The sequence below is a fragment of the Penaeus japonicus genome, unplaced genomic scaffold (genome assembly GCF_977035675.1).
Source record: "Penaeus japonicus unplaced genomic scaffold, GWHDUDI00000001_assembly GWHDUDI00000025, whole genome shotgun sequence".
NCBI classification, from domain to species: Eukaryota; Metazoa; Arthropoda; class Malacostraca; order Decapoda; family Penaeidae; genus Penaeus; species Penaeus japonicus.
The window spans coordinates 29,144,583-29,159,582 of record NW_028234427.1 but is presented as its reverse complement, the minus strand read 5'-3'; the positions used below and the strand labels follow the sequence as shown (position 1 = coordinate 29,159,582).

Genomic DNA, 15,000 nt, shown 5'->3' with positions numbered 1-15,000 from the left:
AGTGGAAGCATTCTTCTAGTGAGGTAACAAACATAGTTTTTTTTTTCAATTTTTTTTTTCTTCCTAAACGAAAAGAAAGAGAATATGAACAACCATACATGTGCATACAAGTGAATGCAAGTAACAGCAATGTTTTTTCAAGTGTCATTTTCTTTTAGTGGGGCAACAAAAAGATGTTATATAATTTTTTTTTTTTTTTTTTTTTAATTACAATTGATTTTACGATAGCCTTTCGACTCAGATCATCATATTCAACAAATCAGAAACAGAAATCACCATGCCGTAATCAAGATTACGTATGTACCTGAGACGTCATTCATATTACGTTATATCCCATTTTCTACTATTTAGAAGGATAAACTAAAGTAGCTAAGACAAATCAAGTATGAAAATCGAATTGTACTAAGAATAATCTATCATTCTAATGCTTTTTCGACCACGTGTCAGCACGTCAACCGGCGCGAATGGGTTAAATACAATGAGTTATATAGTGCAGCACCTCGAATATCATAGGCAGGAATAGTGTAAAAATGATAAACACTTGTGCTGCCATGAAGATTCTGAACCTACACCTTTAATCCCCAAAAATTCTGCCCCCTCTTTATTGGATGCTCATTAGACTGTTGTATGCCTTTTGGGTGCACAGTTTGCAAATGTGTCAGTTTAGTTAGTCCTTTATTTTTTCTAGTTATTTTTTTTAATTTGATAATACTGCTGGCCTTGGCGTCATACACATCTTATCACATGTGTATATAATCAGCCTTTGTCCTGCTGTGATTGAAGCCTTTTTTCCAACCACATAGTCACACTAAGTTTATACAAAACAGGCACTCGGCAAATTATTGGTCAAAACCCATATTTAACCCATTCCCGCCGGGCCGTTTCGTCTTTTTTGGCGTCAATGCCGGGGCTCTCGAACGCATAGGCCTAAATCAATTATATCATTGATGGCGTATGACGGCACCCGCGCCATCATATTACATAATCACCGTCTGTGGTCGGCGGCCGGCGGCATTGGGTTAACAGCAATACAGGTGTAGTGTAATATATATATATTTTTTTCAATGAAAACCTTTTCCCAAGTTAACCCAATGGTGCACAAGCTGCTGCATCTGGATCAATATCAAAGTTTGTTACCTGATATAAAAATTAGAAGTACAGGGAAGATATCTTTTCCACATTTCATTGATTCTCGCGGATAGTGCGCCTGAGAATCCCAAGGCGTTAGGCTTATGCATTTGGTATACCCCGGCATTCCGATCATTTAGAGCCGAAATAGCCCCATCATGAATGGGTTAAGAGATTTTGCAGGACTCTTATATTACCTGTTAGTATTCCTTGTATTGGCTGAGCTTCCATGCAACTAGAGGCATCATTAGTGACAAAGATGCCCAGGAATGTTTTTCTAACAGGAAGTTGTGGAGTTTTTGGATTATATCAAGATTATGAGAGGTGTTTGGTACCATGGTTGAGAGATTCTAGATAAATCTTTCTTATTGTGCATGAAATTTGACGTATTGCACATTATTTTTCATTTACCACGGCATGTAGAAATTTGGCTGATAATATTGAATGTAAACTTGTGCTTTATCTCAGTCTGCTAGATTATGCTGAACACTAAATTTTGCCTCCTATTCACATTACAAGCAGGAGTAAGTTTATCTTGCTCTAAATAAAAAATATTAAATATTTGGTCAGTGATTATCATGTACAATTTACATCTGTACTTATTGTGCTTTATGGATGTATTTTTACTTTTGAAAATGAAAGAGGTTAGCCAAAAATGTACCTCACCTAGGCAGTAGCATGCATACAAATTAGCATTAATTTTGTGTTGTATAATCACATTTAAAAAAATTTTCTTTGCATGTTATTAATCAGATGGTAGGTAATGTATTAAGTATGGTTTTACAATGGCTTAGTAGTTTTAAGGTAACAGTATTTAGAGTTTTTATTTTTTGTAAGAAACCAGTTGTTATTTCCTGTTTTATTATGAGTGTCATTTAATGTTTTATATATGTGCTATTACTACTTAAACATTAGCAGTATTGATTACATATTCTCATAAGACCATAGATATTGAAGATTAGATAAGGATGAGGTAAATGAATATGAAACATTGTATCCAAATAACTTAACCCGTTAACGCTGGTTGATGTGATATCACTTCATGTGGTGGCAGCACTCTCTGCCAGGGATGCGATATCATATCATGGCTTTTTGTATGGCCAGCATGCAGGGTGATTGTGCGCGCAGAGGGTGGCCACAGAAAGAGTGGATGAATAGCCCAAGGCATTAGGCCTCCGCACTTGAAATAACCCAGCAATAAGACTGGGTGGATCCAAAACAGCCATCACTATCGTCATCGGGTTAAGAACCTGGAATGATATTTAAATTGAAAAGTCATATTGATATAAGAATAAGGATTGAAGATCTAACAGAATTCATCTTTTTTTCACAACTGGCTTATATCAAGTACATTTATTTTAGATGTTTGTTTCATTCATTACGTTCATATGATGAATAGAACATGACATGTTTTGTCTAAATCTTTTAGTTTTCTTTCTTCCAGTTAACATTAGTGCATACAGAATGAACATGATGAGGGATTGTGTCTCCATATATCTTTGTATGCTTCATCTAATTGATAAGTGAACGGACAAGATGGTGTTTTTTATTCTATTCAGCGAACAGAGTAGGTTTCTTTTCAATTTCTGATCTTTTACCCACAGCCAAGCCAGTTCACTCCTTCAGTCCAAGCACAACAGCGGAATATATATGGAGAGCCGACTGCTGCTGCTCCGACTGCACCTGCTCCTGCCATGTTCAGTCCAGCACCCCACGTGTCTCAGCCGCCGGTATGATAACCTCCCTTTTTGTAATTGTTTTAAGGCGGCCAAGTCTTCATGCCTTTATTTTCAGTTTGTGAATGATGCATTGAACATCTTGTATTGAAGTTCATGTGGCTATCTAAATTCTAGCTTTACTTCCAATTACTTATACCACTTCCTGATGTAATATTTGGGTTGCTGCAGTTGTCCTATTCTTGCCCTAAATGAATTGTAATTAGTAGAGAAGAGATATTTGAGGTTTATGAATTCAATAGGAAGGGAATTTGTTTGTTATACAATTTTTTTGAAGTCCTTATTGGTCTATATTGGATGTATTTCTGTGTTGAAATACAAAAAGTATGTATTAACCAAGACCTTTTCTTAGGTTCCAAATCCACCAACATTTGGAGTGCCCCCTCTGACACCAATGCAGCCTGCGATGCCTGCTGTGCCCTCAGGCCCACCGCCCACTGCAGTTGGTCACTCTGGAGGTTCGTTTGGTGTTTGGTGCAATAAGTTTGATTTTTATATAATGCTCCTTTAGTTTCAGTTCATTTTCTTCTCTTTTATTTACTGACTGTCAAGGAGTTGGTGCTTTATATAACTTTATTTGTCATTTGGAAAAATAGTTTCTTGGCATTTTATTTAAGAAATGCAAAAAGATTAATATTGTATTTTTTGTAATATTTTGAAAAGTCCTTGTATTTAAAGACATAGTTCTTTTTGTAAAAAAAAAGTCTTAGGAGGAATTTTAATTTGAAAGTATAAGGATGTGTAGTGGAATCAAACTGCTACTTTCAGGGCATATATACATTAAGGTTCAGACAGGTTTATTTTACTTTAAAAACACGCACATGTACATTCACTCGCACACTCTCACTCTCACTCTCACCCCATACTCTCACCCACACCCTCACTCTCACTACCCACTCCCACTCACACATTCTCACTCTCACCCATACTCTCACTCCCACCCTCACCCACACCCACTCTCACATTGTCACTCACCCACACTCTTACTCTCGCTCTCACCCACTCAGAGTCACTTACATTCACACATGCACACTCAATCTCACATTCTCTCATTCACTCTCACTCAATCAGAGTAAAATATTTCATTTTCTCACCACTAGATCCTGCAATAAACTTGATATGTCCTCTTTGCTCATGGAAATTGCATGCAAAGCAGCCCTTGTGTACATAAATGTGTAACTTTTTCCTTACTCCTTTTTTTTTAATCACTCCATGACAATCATAAAAAATACATGCAAGCTCACTTGATCTAGAACTAACAAAAAATGAGTATTTGCATGATTTTCTATACTGGATACACTCATACTTAACACTGTGCATGTTGTATGAGGTTGGAAGCCGTGTCTGCGCTGGCAAGCAGAAATGGGAAGGTCTGGTTGAAGATTTTTGAGAGATTTCAGTAAGTTAAAAAAAAGTTCAGTTGAGACTTGTGGTGTGGTATTTTTATTTATTTTTGATGGACTTCAGAACACAACAGGAGAAGCTTTAAAATGTTTATGAGGATGAGGGAGGGCAAGAAGGGCCTTAGCTTAATTGTTTTGCCTTTGCCTCCTCATCCTCATGCACTTATCTTCCTCTTTTTATTCTATTTTCTCCTCCATCTCTTCCTCCTTTTCCTCCTTTCCTTTTCTTCATCTTCAACCCCCCCCCCCCCTCACACACACACACACACTACTGTATCCTCCTCCTTTTCTTCACTTATCCCAAATTTTGAAGATTCTCCTGTATATCCACGTTTTCCTTTTGTGGTTTTGCTTGTTTTTTCAACAACAATTCTTCTCACAGCAAGAATGGTACACATATTGTCTATGGGGGGGATCTTTGAGCAAGAAGTAACAAATATCAACATTTTCTTGGACAGGAACATGTACATGGTTAGATAGAGAGATGTCTTATGCAGTTGAATGCTTTATTTTAATGAATAGAGTCCAATGGTGCTCAGGAAATAGATAAAGTAGTATTTGTAATTGACTCAACAATGGAAATAAGTACTGTATTGTTCTTGTTGTGAGAAAACGGTTATTTGAGAGACATGATCGACTTTTTATTGTTGTAGATATAAGTATTATTTTGATAATTTAGGAAGAATATAAACAGTTCTTTTTGTTTGCTCTGTTCAGATGTCAAATTTGAGAAAGAAGGTGAAGGTGAGATGTGATATATTGATTTGATAAGTAGATACATGTAATTTCCAAGACATCAGATTTATCCTTGCATTAGTAATCCTATTTCTCATTATTTTAGGCCTTTTGTAATTTCATTGTGGATTATACTTTTTTAAAGAATATTTCTAGTACTGCTTTATGTAAAATGGTAGAGAATTACTTGCTGCGTAATTCAACGGATGTGTGTTTTCTGAATTATTGTATGTATGTATTGGAGTCATTGGTACAAGAAAAGTTTGGAAATGTCTGAATATTATCTAGCTATAGTATGTTTTTATGGAGACTTAGTACAAAGCTGTCTTTGTAACATATATAGATAATGATGTATTATGTAAATAGATTAAGTACTTCAATACATTATTGTGGGGTTCAGTTAGATACAAGAATGCAGAGACTCATTGTATTTATAGAAAGTATGTTTATTTTGACATGATGTACATACATGCTATTTATTATACAAAGTGAATTGCACACATCTGCTTATTTTGTATGTAGATGTCTTATTTTGTGGTACAAGTAGGTTACTAGTGTAGGGTAATACATAGTTTTTTTCTCCATAAAACGGATATGATCATTAGGTTTTGCAGTGAGGATAATTAGAAAATGTAGATTGCAAAAGTTGCAAAAGTTTCAATATTTTACTGGATTGTCCATTAACTGCATTGTTCTTATTCAGTCAGATTGCTAAATTCCTCAGAATATAGGGAAATTGCATGCTTACTGAATATCATTGTATTCAGTCTGATTTTGTAAGAGTGGATTAACCATTAAGAATAAGTTACATAAACTGAATTGTTTTAGCATGTAATAAACATTTCTTGTAATCCATATATGTGCTAAAGTATGCTTATCTCTTTGTTGTGTACCCTACAAGACTGGGCACAAAGCTACTTCCTCTTTCTCTCTCTCTCTTTGTAGGTTTGCGACGTGGAGGCACGAGCCGCTACGTCTCTGACACCTCATGCTTAAACCAGCCTTCTAGCATGCAGAATCAGCCACCCTCTTTCATGCCTCCCCCCGGAGGACCTGCACAGGTTCCTCCTAATGCCCCCCTTCCTTCTGCACCGGTACCTACAGGACCCCAGTTCTTCACCCCTGCATCCCAGGCTCCAGGGGCCCCCATGTATGGAAATCAGCCACAGATGCAGCAGCCTCCACCTCCGACAAAGCCTCCAGCGGCCTACGACTCCTCAGTTCCCCGTGGGTGGAATGATCCCCCTCCCCTCTCTGGCTCCCGGAAGGTGAGACTCAATCTATTGCTTCTCTTAAGTGTGTACTAATGGAACATTGTAGAAGGAGGACCCTATTTCAGGAAGTGATGAGTGTAACAGGTTTGACATTTTGGTTTTGCATGAATTGCACAAATGTCATAGAATGTTATATGATGGATTTAAGTCGGGAGCATATGTTTCTTTGATGAAATGAGTCCTCTCTTGATTTAAATCCAAAATGCAGCTAAGTTTCATATAGGTACAGATAACAATTGACAATGAAATGGTATGGGAGTGAGTTGTAGCCACATGCAATTTAAGGTATTTGCCCTCCTTTTTTAAGTGTATTATATGATTGATTTTTTCTTTAATGAAAGACCATTATGCTGATGTATATTTTCAGTATAGATACAGAAATAAATAATGAAACAGGATTATAGTAGCTGGAGACAAGTTGAAATAAGGGTAGCATAATGTTTTTTGTGCTTTCCTTAATTTTGCCAAGAACAGCTTGGGTCAAATGCATTCTTAGAAGGGGTCTTGCAGTTGCACACAAGTGAATTCAGTTTGATTGATGACACAAATTCCCAGCAGTTCAGTGGTGAGCATAGGCTCGGTGGAGGACACTCGGGTGACAAGAGGCTTCTGATGCTCCAGCAGGTTTGTGGAGATTGGCCAGCATGAGGCATGACGTGAGCTTCTGGCTGTACGGGTGACAACCACAACTGCTCATATGACTGTGTGATTGCTCTTATCACTAGGCAGATTTCTGTATTATTTACCACTGTCCTCTTTTTCAGATTGCAATTAACTATTTTGGCCTCAGGCCCATCTTGCTTTGCATTATATCTGTAAAGCAAATAATGTGTATGTTGCTCAGTAGAATTCTAGATACTTGGTGATAGAATCTGCAGAAACATTTCTGAGTCTGAGCTCTGTATGGAACAGAGAAATCAGAAGGTAGAATTAAGAATAATGAATGACTTACAGTTAATAGATATAAATTTCAGTCATTGCATGAATCTGACATAAATTATTAAATGCTTTTATTTGGAGTGAAGAGAGATTGCCTAATTGTTTGCTGATAAAAATGTTAATTGTAAGAAGAACCTGCCACAGTTTCTTCAAAATAATTTACAAAGTTTATAGGAATGTGTGTTGGGAACATTTGGTACAATTCAAACTACAGTGAATTTCCTTAATTTTATCTGCTCATGTATAAAGCAGTAAATAAGCTTGTGACCAGCTTAGGCATAAAGAATAGGGGGATTTGATGCTAAATGAATGCAAAGAAATGAGACAGGAGACCAAACACTGCAGTCTCTATGAAAATGCTTTTACATAGAGCATCTCTGTATCTATAGAACAGCACTTTTTAAATAGTTTGCTATCTAGTGTACTGATGACCATACTAATACTACTGTCAGTAGGGCCTTATCTAATTATCTTTTGAAATTAATGCCAAGAAGACATAAGTAAAAGTAGAAATACCTGTTTTCTGCTAGCTATATTGATTAGAAATGTATGGCCTCAATAAGTTATCATTATTTCTGCTTCTATTTGGATTATCTATTGATGTTGTCAGTAATTACCTCTACATATTAATATATTTCATATGAATATGCTTACCTCATAACATGGGAAGAACCAAAGTTGTACAAAGAAGAAAATGAGGGAAAAAATGAGATGGCTTCTCCCACTTTAACAAGGCAGGAAGTTTAGTTGTATTGCTGTCAAATAGCTCTGTATTAAAACTTGCAATACATGTTTTAATACAGTTATCAAATGCAGTTGTTGGAATGGTTTTGTGTGAGATAATGGAAGCATTTGTATTTAGTATTTCATTTCTGGGTGGCAATGCAATTTTAATTCTACTGAGATGGCTGAAGTGTGTAGAAGTTTATAGATTCTGACAGGTATTGGTAAGGAAGTCACTCATAAGAAATGCCTGCTTCCTGTTTCCATTAAACACCACAGCTTTTAAATATGTTTATAGAGTGCAGTAAGCTTTAGTACTTAAACAAAAATATATTATTGTAAAGGAGTGTGCCTTTTATGATGATATTTCTGGTTGTTTGGTAATTACTGATAGTACTAGTAACAAAAATGAGATCTTGCACACCCAAAATATCTTCCATAATTGGAGAATACTTTTTGACAGGCCAAGCAGCAGCAGCAGCAGCAGCCACAGGCAAGTGAGGCCCCAAAGGTTCCAGAGCCAATAATGTGCCCAGTTCCGGGGGCTCCTGAGCAGCCGCGTCAGTTTATGGTGAGTGGCACTGATTTTATAAAATCACGTATCAGTTTTTTAATTAGCTCTCCATCATATTTTGTTTGATGATAACCAGTAATAAAGATATCAAGCTCACTTAGTGAATGCTGATAACCAGTAATAAAGATATCAAGCTCACTTAGTGAATGCTACTGTGACTTAACAGGGATTCCAGCAATATGGAGCAGAGACCAGTGGTCCTGCAGTTGCAGCTGCAGCACCAGTGGCAACTCCTGCAGCACCAGAACCTGCTAGCAAAGGTCCTCTGCCAGCAGAACACCAGGTCATTCAGAATATCCTTGTGGAAATCAGAGAACGATGTTTAGCCGCTTGTCAGAATCAGGTGGGTCAGGGTTTTAGAAATATTTTTCATAGCCATCTTTTATTTATTCATGAAATTATTATAAAGATATTTTCTTCAGAATTTTAAAAATAGAGATTTAATTAATCTATTACAATGTTTCTGGCTGTTGTAATGGTGAGAATAATAGGTAATTGTCATCTAAATACTGGAAAGAAATCAGAGTTTACTTTATACAGAAGCAATATTCTATTAAATATTCATATTTATTTGAATATTGGCTTTTCTAACTTTACAGCAAGTAAAGCAAAGACTTGATGATATTGGACGAAGATTGGAGATTCTTTATGACAAGATTCGAGCTGGTCAGGTGAGTAAAGCTTCTGTATTTTCCTACTTGGTTTGATGACTTTATAAAGTTAGCACAATAATGCACAAGACTTGAACCTCTAGTTTTCTTAATGAGAGAATTACCTTGTGTAAAACTTTCATGATTATACCGATAATTTGAACATAACCTGTTAATACTGGGTGACATGATATCACGTCATGGCTTTTTGTATGTTTGTGGATGTAGAGAGTGGTGATGGCTAGAGCGGGCGAATAGCCCGAGGCGTTAGGCCTGTGTGCTTGGCATTAAGATCAGAGCAAAAACCGCCCAATCACTATTGGATTAAGAAAGAAATATGAGATAAATTTATCTTTATTTTAAATAAAATGTATGTATTTTTCCCCTCCCAGCTTGGCTCCTTTACACTTGGAGGAGTACACCAGATTATAGAGGCAATGAAATCTAGAGACTACCAAAGTGCCTTACAAATCCACGGCCAAACAGTCGCCAAGGGAAACTTCTCGGAAATGTCTCAGTTCATGCCTGCCATCAAGATGCTCCTCCAGACTTGCATGCAGCTTCAAGTATTCCTCTAGAAAGATTCCACCGAATGTAGAATAAGGTTGTCTAAACTTCCCGGTGAACTGAAGTCATTTCAGTGTAAGAGATTCATGGCAGATTATTTATTAGATTGTACTGCCAGATAATGGTTGACATCTTTTGGGCTTTAGTCATATGATGACTTTATTATTATTACTGATGAAATAGGAGTGAAAGGCATATTTCTTGTCTTTGGACTAAACCTTCAGCTGTGTTGCACGTGTTGAGAAGTGAAATCAGAAGGTGCTCTTATTTGTAAGATCAACATTTTTTTTTTTTTTTGTCAAGGTCTATGTCCATCAGATATTGCTTTCCTATGGTAATGCCAATCATGACATAATAGATGTGGGTCGTGATGCAATGTAATGTTAATGGTGACATGTATCAGATATTGTATTTTTGTTATCTTATAGATTAGAATCATTGCAACAATAGACTGACATTGCCAAAAACAAACTTGACTTTAGTTTCTATATTATAGGGTAATAGAACATTGATTTGGGAATATTAATTAAGTAATAAATCATCCATGCTGTAGGCATTTGACTTTATCTTGAAAGGTTTAAGTTTGCTTTCAGTGGTAAATATGATCAATATGGAAAAACTGGTTATGCAGAACAAAGTTTATCTGTAACATTGTATTAATTATAGGAAGCAGTAGTGCATTTTCATTGTATTTAATGTTGTATTAATAAGGGTTACATATTTTTCTTTTTTGTTTTGTGCCATTTTTACTTTGAAAAATATTGTTATCAAGGCATGTTAATGGTCACTTGTTGTAACACAGAATTCTACATAAGGTACAGATAAAATTATGTGAATTATCGTTGCCTCTCTATTTTACCTTAACTACTAAAAGCTCTGAGTGATTGCTTTAGTTCTATTTTTCAATAGCTTACATAACTTTCAAGCCTCGGATCCAGGGAATTACAACAAAGTAACTCTGTAGTAAAGACATGAAGTAAAAGGTTAATCATTTTGTTTTGGTGGCAGTAGTGCATTGTAGACTTGAAATTATAGAATATGTTATATTGAACTTAAATGTTTCTTAATTAGCAGTATTTGATATGAAATTTCATATTACAGACCAATCCTTATTATGGTAAGTCATGAAATACAGAAAATCACGGATGTCGGCCAAAGCCCCATTAGAAATTAAATGAGCGATGCAGGTAGTACAGGCCCTGTGATGTCATGTGTGAACAGAGATGAGTTTGAGTTTGTGTCCACCTGTATGTCAACCTCTCCATCACTAATAAAACCCATCTAGATGATGGAAGTAATTTTATTTTAGTGCACCTGCCTCATTTATAGGGAAATAAAAAAGACTGCATGATGTAAGGTTTTATATAGTTACAGGCATACAAACATTGCACTTCCTTCAAACATAGCTCCATACCTTAATAACTGCAGAATGGGCAAGTATCTTCAAAACACAAGAGTATCTTGCACATCTCAGTGTAACTCAAAACAACTGAAGGTTGGAGCTAACAGTAAGCTCTGTGAACATCCTACAGTCGTAACGCTTTCAAGACTAGACTGCTCGATAACTTTCCCCCACCCCCATACAAGGATTTCTAATCTATACATACTGTTGCAGACCAGACATGATTTGACCATATAAAAATACAAAAGTATGAAAATATGCAACACTGCAATTCCAAAACCCTATGGTTCTTACAGGTGACGACACAAGACATCATAATGTTCTTATGCCAGTAATGCTTAAAAAACCTACATAATACAAAATTAAAGTGCATAAATGAAAATATATTCATATATAAATGGGGCAAAATAATAAGATTAAAGCTCATTAATAATCTCTTGATTCATACACACCTAATATAACTATAAGTTGGAAGACTAACAAATAAATATAACTTTTTTTTTGCTTACTGAACACACAAACTGGGCAAAAGCAAAGGGGATCCATCAGATGTTTGCAGACTATTAAAAATACCTCTAATGATAAAAAGGTTTTTGTAAATTGCTTAACATTTTTATACTGATGTACATTTCTCAGCTTGACAAAAAAATTAATCGATGTTCCATACCTTCAATGCATATCCACTCATGCTTCTTGTTTTCTCAAGCTTGAAATCTTTTTTTTTCTGAGTTTTATAAAATCCCAATATAAAATTTTAGAAACAGTTAGTACCTAGATTATAAACAATGGCCTTTTCATTAAAAACTATTTCCTATCCCTATAGTCATTGTTCATTTGCTCTTGCAATTGCAAAATCTAAACTGCTGGATACACAACTGATGATCCATTAAAAATATATATTCTAAACAACTGTATTAAAATGTAACTCCCACATCCACATACCACATAATACACATATGTACACTGGTACTAATAAAAAATAATTGTTTGGTACATCTATTACTCATGAAATAAAATAACAGCAAATTTTAGCATATTAAATTCATTTTGATTTTCTTTCTATCATGATGGTCATTCTAAAATGGAAATTATGATTATGTAGTTGTACATATTTTCCATAACTTAATAAATCAGAAGATGACATGCCTTTATGTCTGTATTTTTCTTTTCTAAAAAAAAACTCCAGGAACATAGCAATTATTTCAAGTATTTTTATCATAAAGAGCAACATCCTTTATACAAATTCATCACAAGTAATAGCTTCCTCAAATGCATTTACCTTCCCTGTATCATTAAGCTTTACAGAAAAAGAAAAAGAAAGAAAAAAAAAAAAGAAACAAAGACACTTGAATGCGAATATCAAACTTGTCTGAGTTAGTTCCAGTGTAAATGGTTCTGCTGGATGCGGACACCAGAGTTTTTATTTACAGGTAATATAACACTCTTCAGCTGCCTTGTTAATTACAATTCCTCAGAAACTTTATTCATAATAGGTATGAACAGAAAAGGAGCATTCATTATTCCACAGTATCAGAAAAATATAACGTGTAGCAAAGAGCAGAGATCCACTGACTCTCCTACTACTGAGATAGTCCTGCAGTTAGGAATTTTGAACAGAGAAAATTGGGATGTGTAAAGGGTAAAAGTTGGATGTCATAATAATCTTCCTTCTTTCTTCCATTTACTTATCTATTAAAAACTGCATAAATTCATCACCAGCTTAAACTGAATGCAATTTAAGCAGGCATGAAGGACGGCTGAAAAATTTACTTGGTCATAAAATCTAGGGACGAATTGTTCCGAGTCTGATAACTTTTAACACGTAACGGCCTCATTAATCAGTATCAATCTATGAAAATTTAAAGAGAGAATAGCTCCAGACCTTAAATTAAAGGCATATCTCTAAAATATCAACAAGGAGATAATATGTCAGTAATTCAATGCTATCCCTTTGAACATCCAAGATGCAAGATGATCTACAAAGTACTGATACTGCAATAGGAAAAAAATACTTTATACACTAGTTGTTAAATTGTTGCCACAGAAAATATAGTCCAAGCATCTTAGGGCAGGGAATTAGTGTATGATATTGCTCCATTCCTGTCATGACCTGAACACTTTTGTTGATAATTAATCATATCAGGCTTATAACAGTTTTCAATAATAAACATTACTGAATACACAGACTGAGTGAGCATCTTCCTTGAAGAAAAAGACAAACCCCCCAAAATTAAAAGAAAAATGAATAAATAATTTTTTAAAATCAAAATAACTAAGTCGTCATTACACCGGGCTGACATTCACCACCGACACAGCAGATCAGACTTGTGCCGTGTCCTCGTCACTTCCTCGCGTGGCCATCAGGTAGGAAGCAGCCTTGCTCACATCCCAAGAGAAGGAAGCCAGTGTATGGCGTGCTACTTCTATTGGCACCCGGTGAACAATCAAGAGGAGCTGGAGATGCACCAACTTTAGGGCACGGTGCACATCCCATTCACATTCATTCAGGGCCACAACACATTCTTCAGGTGAAACTTGCTAAGGTAAAACAAGAAAAACAATAGTTATATACATAAGACTTGGAAAGTAGCAAGGCTCTTTCTGATCACTGGTAAAGAGATTTCCTACCTAGACATTACAATATATTTGGTTAAATATTACAATACATGTGGCAACTGAAGAATAAACATGAAGTATGTACTTTTTTTCTACAATATTGTAATATTGTACTAACACTTTGAATAATAATAATAATAATAATAATTTCAAACACTTATCTGAAGTATTGTATGCTATATATCTGTCATCACACATAGCACAAAATAGTTAATAACACCATATTGACTAGCTGTAAAATCTGTGCAATATGAAAGGCAAAATCTATCCTTGATCATCACTTTCTGCACAAACCTCATTCTTGAGAACTTTCTGCATGATGTGGACTTCATCTGACTGAGTGCCTCGGGCAGGTCCCTGTGTCCGCCTCGAGTTGGGTCGGTCCATGGCAAAGTCGAGCAGGTCTTCACAAGACACATGATCCCCAGATTGGTAAAGGGACCCACTGCCGCCTCCTGGTCCCTCCCCAAAGCCATTAGTGGTTACATGAGGGTCGGAAGAGTTAGTGAAGGCATCTGAGTTAGGAAAGGGAGGAGGTAGAGGACCTACAGGAGAGAGACTTTGCTCTTCCTCCTGAATGTCATCCAAGGCATCCATCTCACTGGCCACTTGACTCTCAAAGCTGTCATCCAGGGCACTCGTACTTCTGTTATGAAGAATAGGGTGATTGTACAGTCAAAAATGAGTATGGCTCCTATCCTATGTACAAAAACTTGGTTACTTATTAATGCCACTAGCACCACATATCTGTACATGAAACGTCATTCATTCATGAGTGGCACCTAATCTTATGATTAAAATGAGTCACTTGAAAAAAATGATTGATACTGAATATGAACCTCAATAGCTGTGTATTCAAAGAGTGAATATCATATGGTACTAGAGATCCATATAGAACACTTATTACTAGTTAATGATCATAAATAAAAATTTTCTTTTTTTCTGTGATATTAACTAGAAGACATACATGGAAGTCTTAATACTTTTAAGTTATGATACTTATATTCTTTTATTTATCAATTCTTAATGCCAGTCTATAATGCAGAATGATAATCAAATACACTTAAAATTACTTGTATTTCTATCAAACAATCCATTAATGAACATAAGTTTCTAACACTAAAAATCATATATGTTGTGGCTCATTCAGTCCTCAGAATCTTCAACATTTGTCAAGGTAATTAATTCATTCAATAATCAATGAAAAAAGAAGGAAAAAAAATCCACTCATATTCAGTACTGTACAGCAGTTA

The 15,000-nt window shown here is 35.6% G+C and overlaps 2 protein-coding genes across 20 annotated transcripts in view; one reads left to right on the top strand and one right to left on the bottom strand.

Moving 5' to 3' along the window:
- The window catches only part of LOC122267310 (COPII coat complex component secretory 31), a 23,215-nt gene extending 12,646 nt beyond the window's left edge, over window positions 1-10,569 (top strand). For 6 of the 14 annotated variants that reach the window (XM_043037350.2, XM_043037349.2, XM_086551568.1 and 3 more), the window contains 8 exons: window positions 2,733-2,858; window positions 3,217-3,322; window positions 5,948-6,270; window positions 6,832-6,900; window positions 8,402-8,509; window positions 8,679-8,855; window positions 9,112-9,183; window positions 9,555-10,569. In XM_043037350.2, coding sequence (XP_042893284.2) covers window positions 2,733-2,858; window positions 3,217-3,322; window positions 5,948-6,270; window positions 6,832-6,900; window positions 8,402-8,509; window positions 8,679-8,855; window positions 9,112-9,183; window positions 9,555-9,740 — 1,167 coding nt within the window. In that variant the 3' untranslated portion in view covers window positions 9,741-10,569. The remainder of the gene's footprint in view (window positions 1-2,732; window positions 2,859-3,216; window positions 3,323-5,947; window positions 6,271-6,831; window positions 6,901-8,401; window positions 8,510-8,678; window positions 8,856-9,111; window positions 9,184-9,554) is intronic. The other 8 variants (XM_086551572.1, XM_086551571.1, XM_043037344.2 and 5 more) reach the window with 4 other exon arrangements.
- Window positions 10,570-11,075: 506 nt separating this feature from the next.
- The window catches only part of Ack-like (activated Cdc42 kinase-like), a 42,313-nt gene continuing 38,388 nt past the window's right edge, over window positions 11,076-15,000 (bottom strand). For all 6 annotated transcript variants that reach the window (XM_086551577.1, XM_086551579.1, XM_086551581.1 and 3 more), the window contains exons 19-20: window positions 14,042-14,393; window positions 11,076-13,669 (exon numbers count right to left, since the gene is read on the bottom strand). In XM_086551577.1, the coding sequence (XP_086407703.1) occupies window positions 13,451-13,669; window positions 14,042-14,393 (571 nt within the window). In that variant the 3' untranslated portion in view covers window positions 11,076-13,450. The remainder of the gene's footprint in view (window positions 13,670-14,041; window positions 14,394-15,000) is intronic.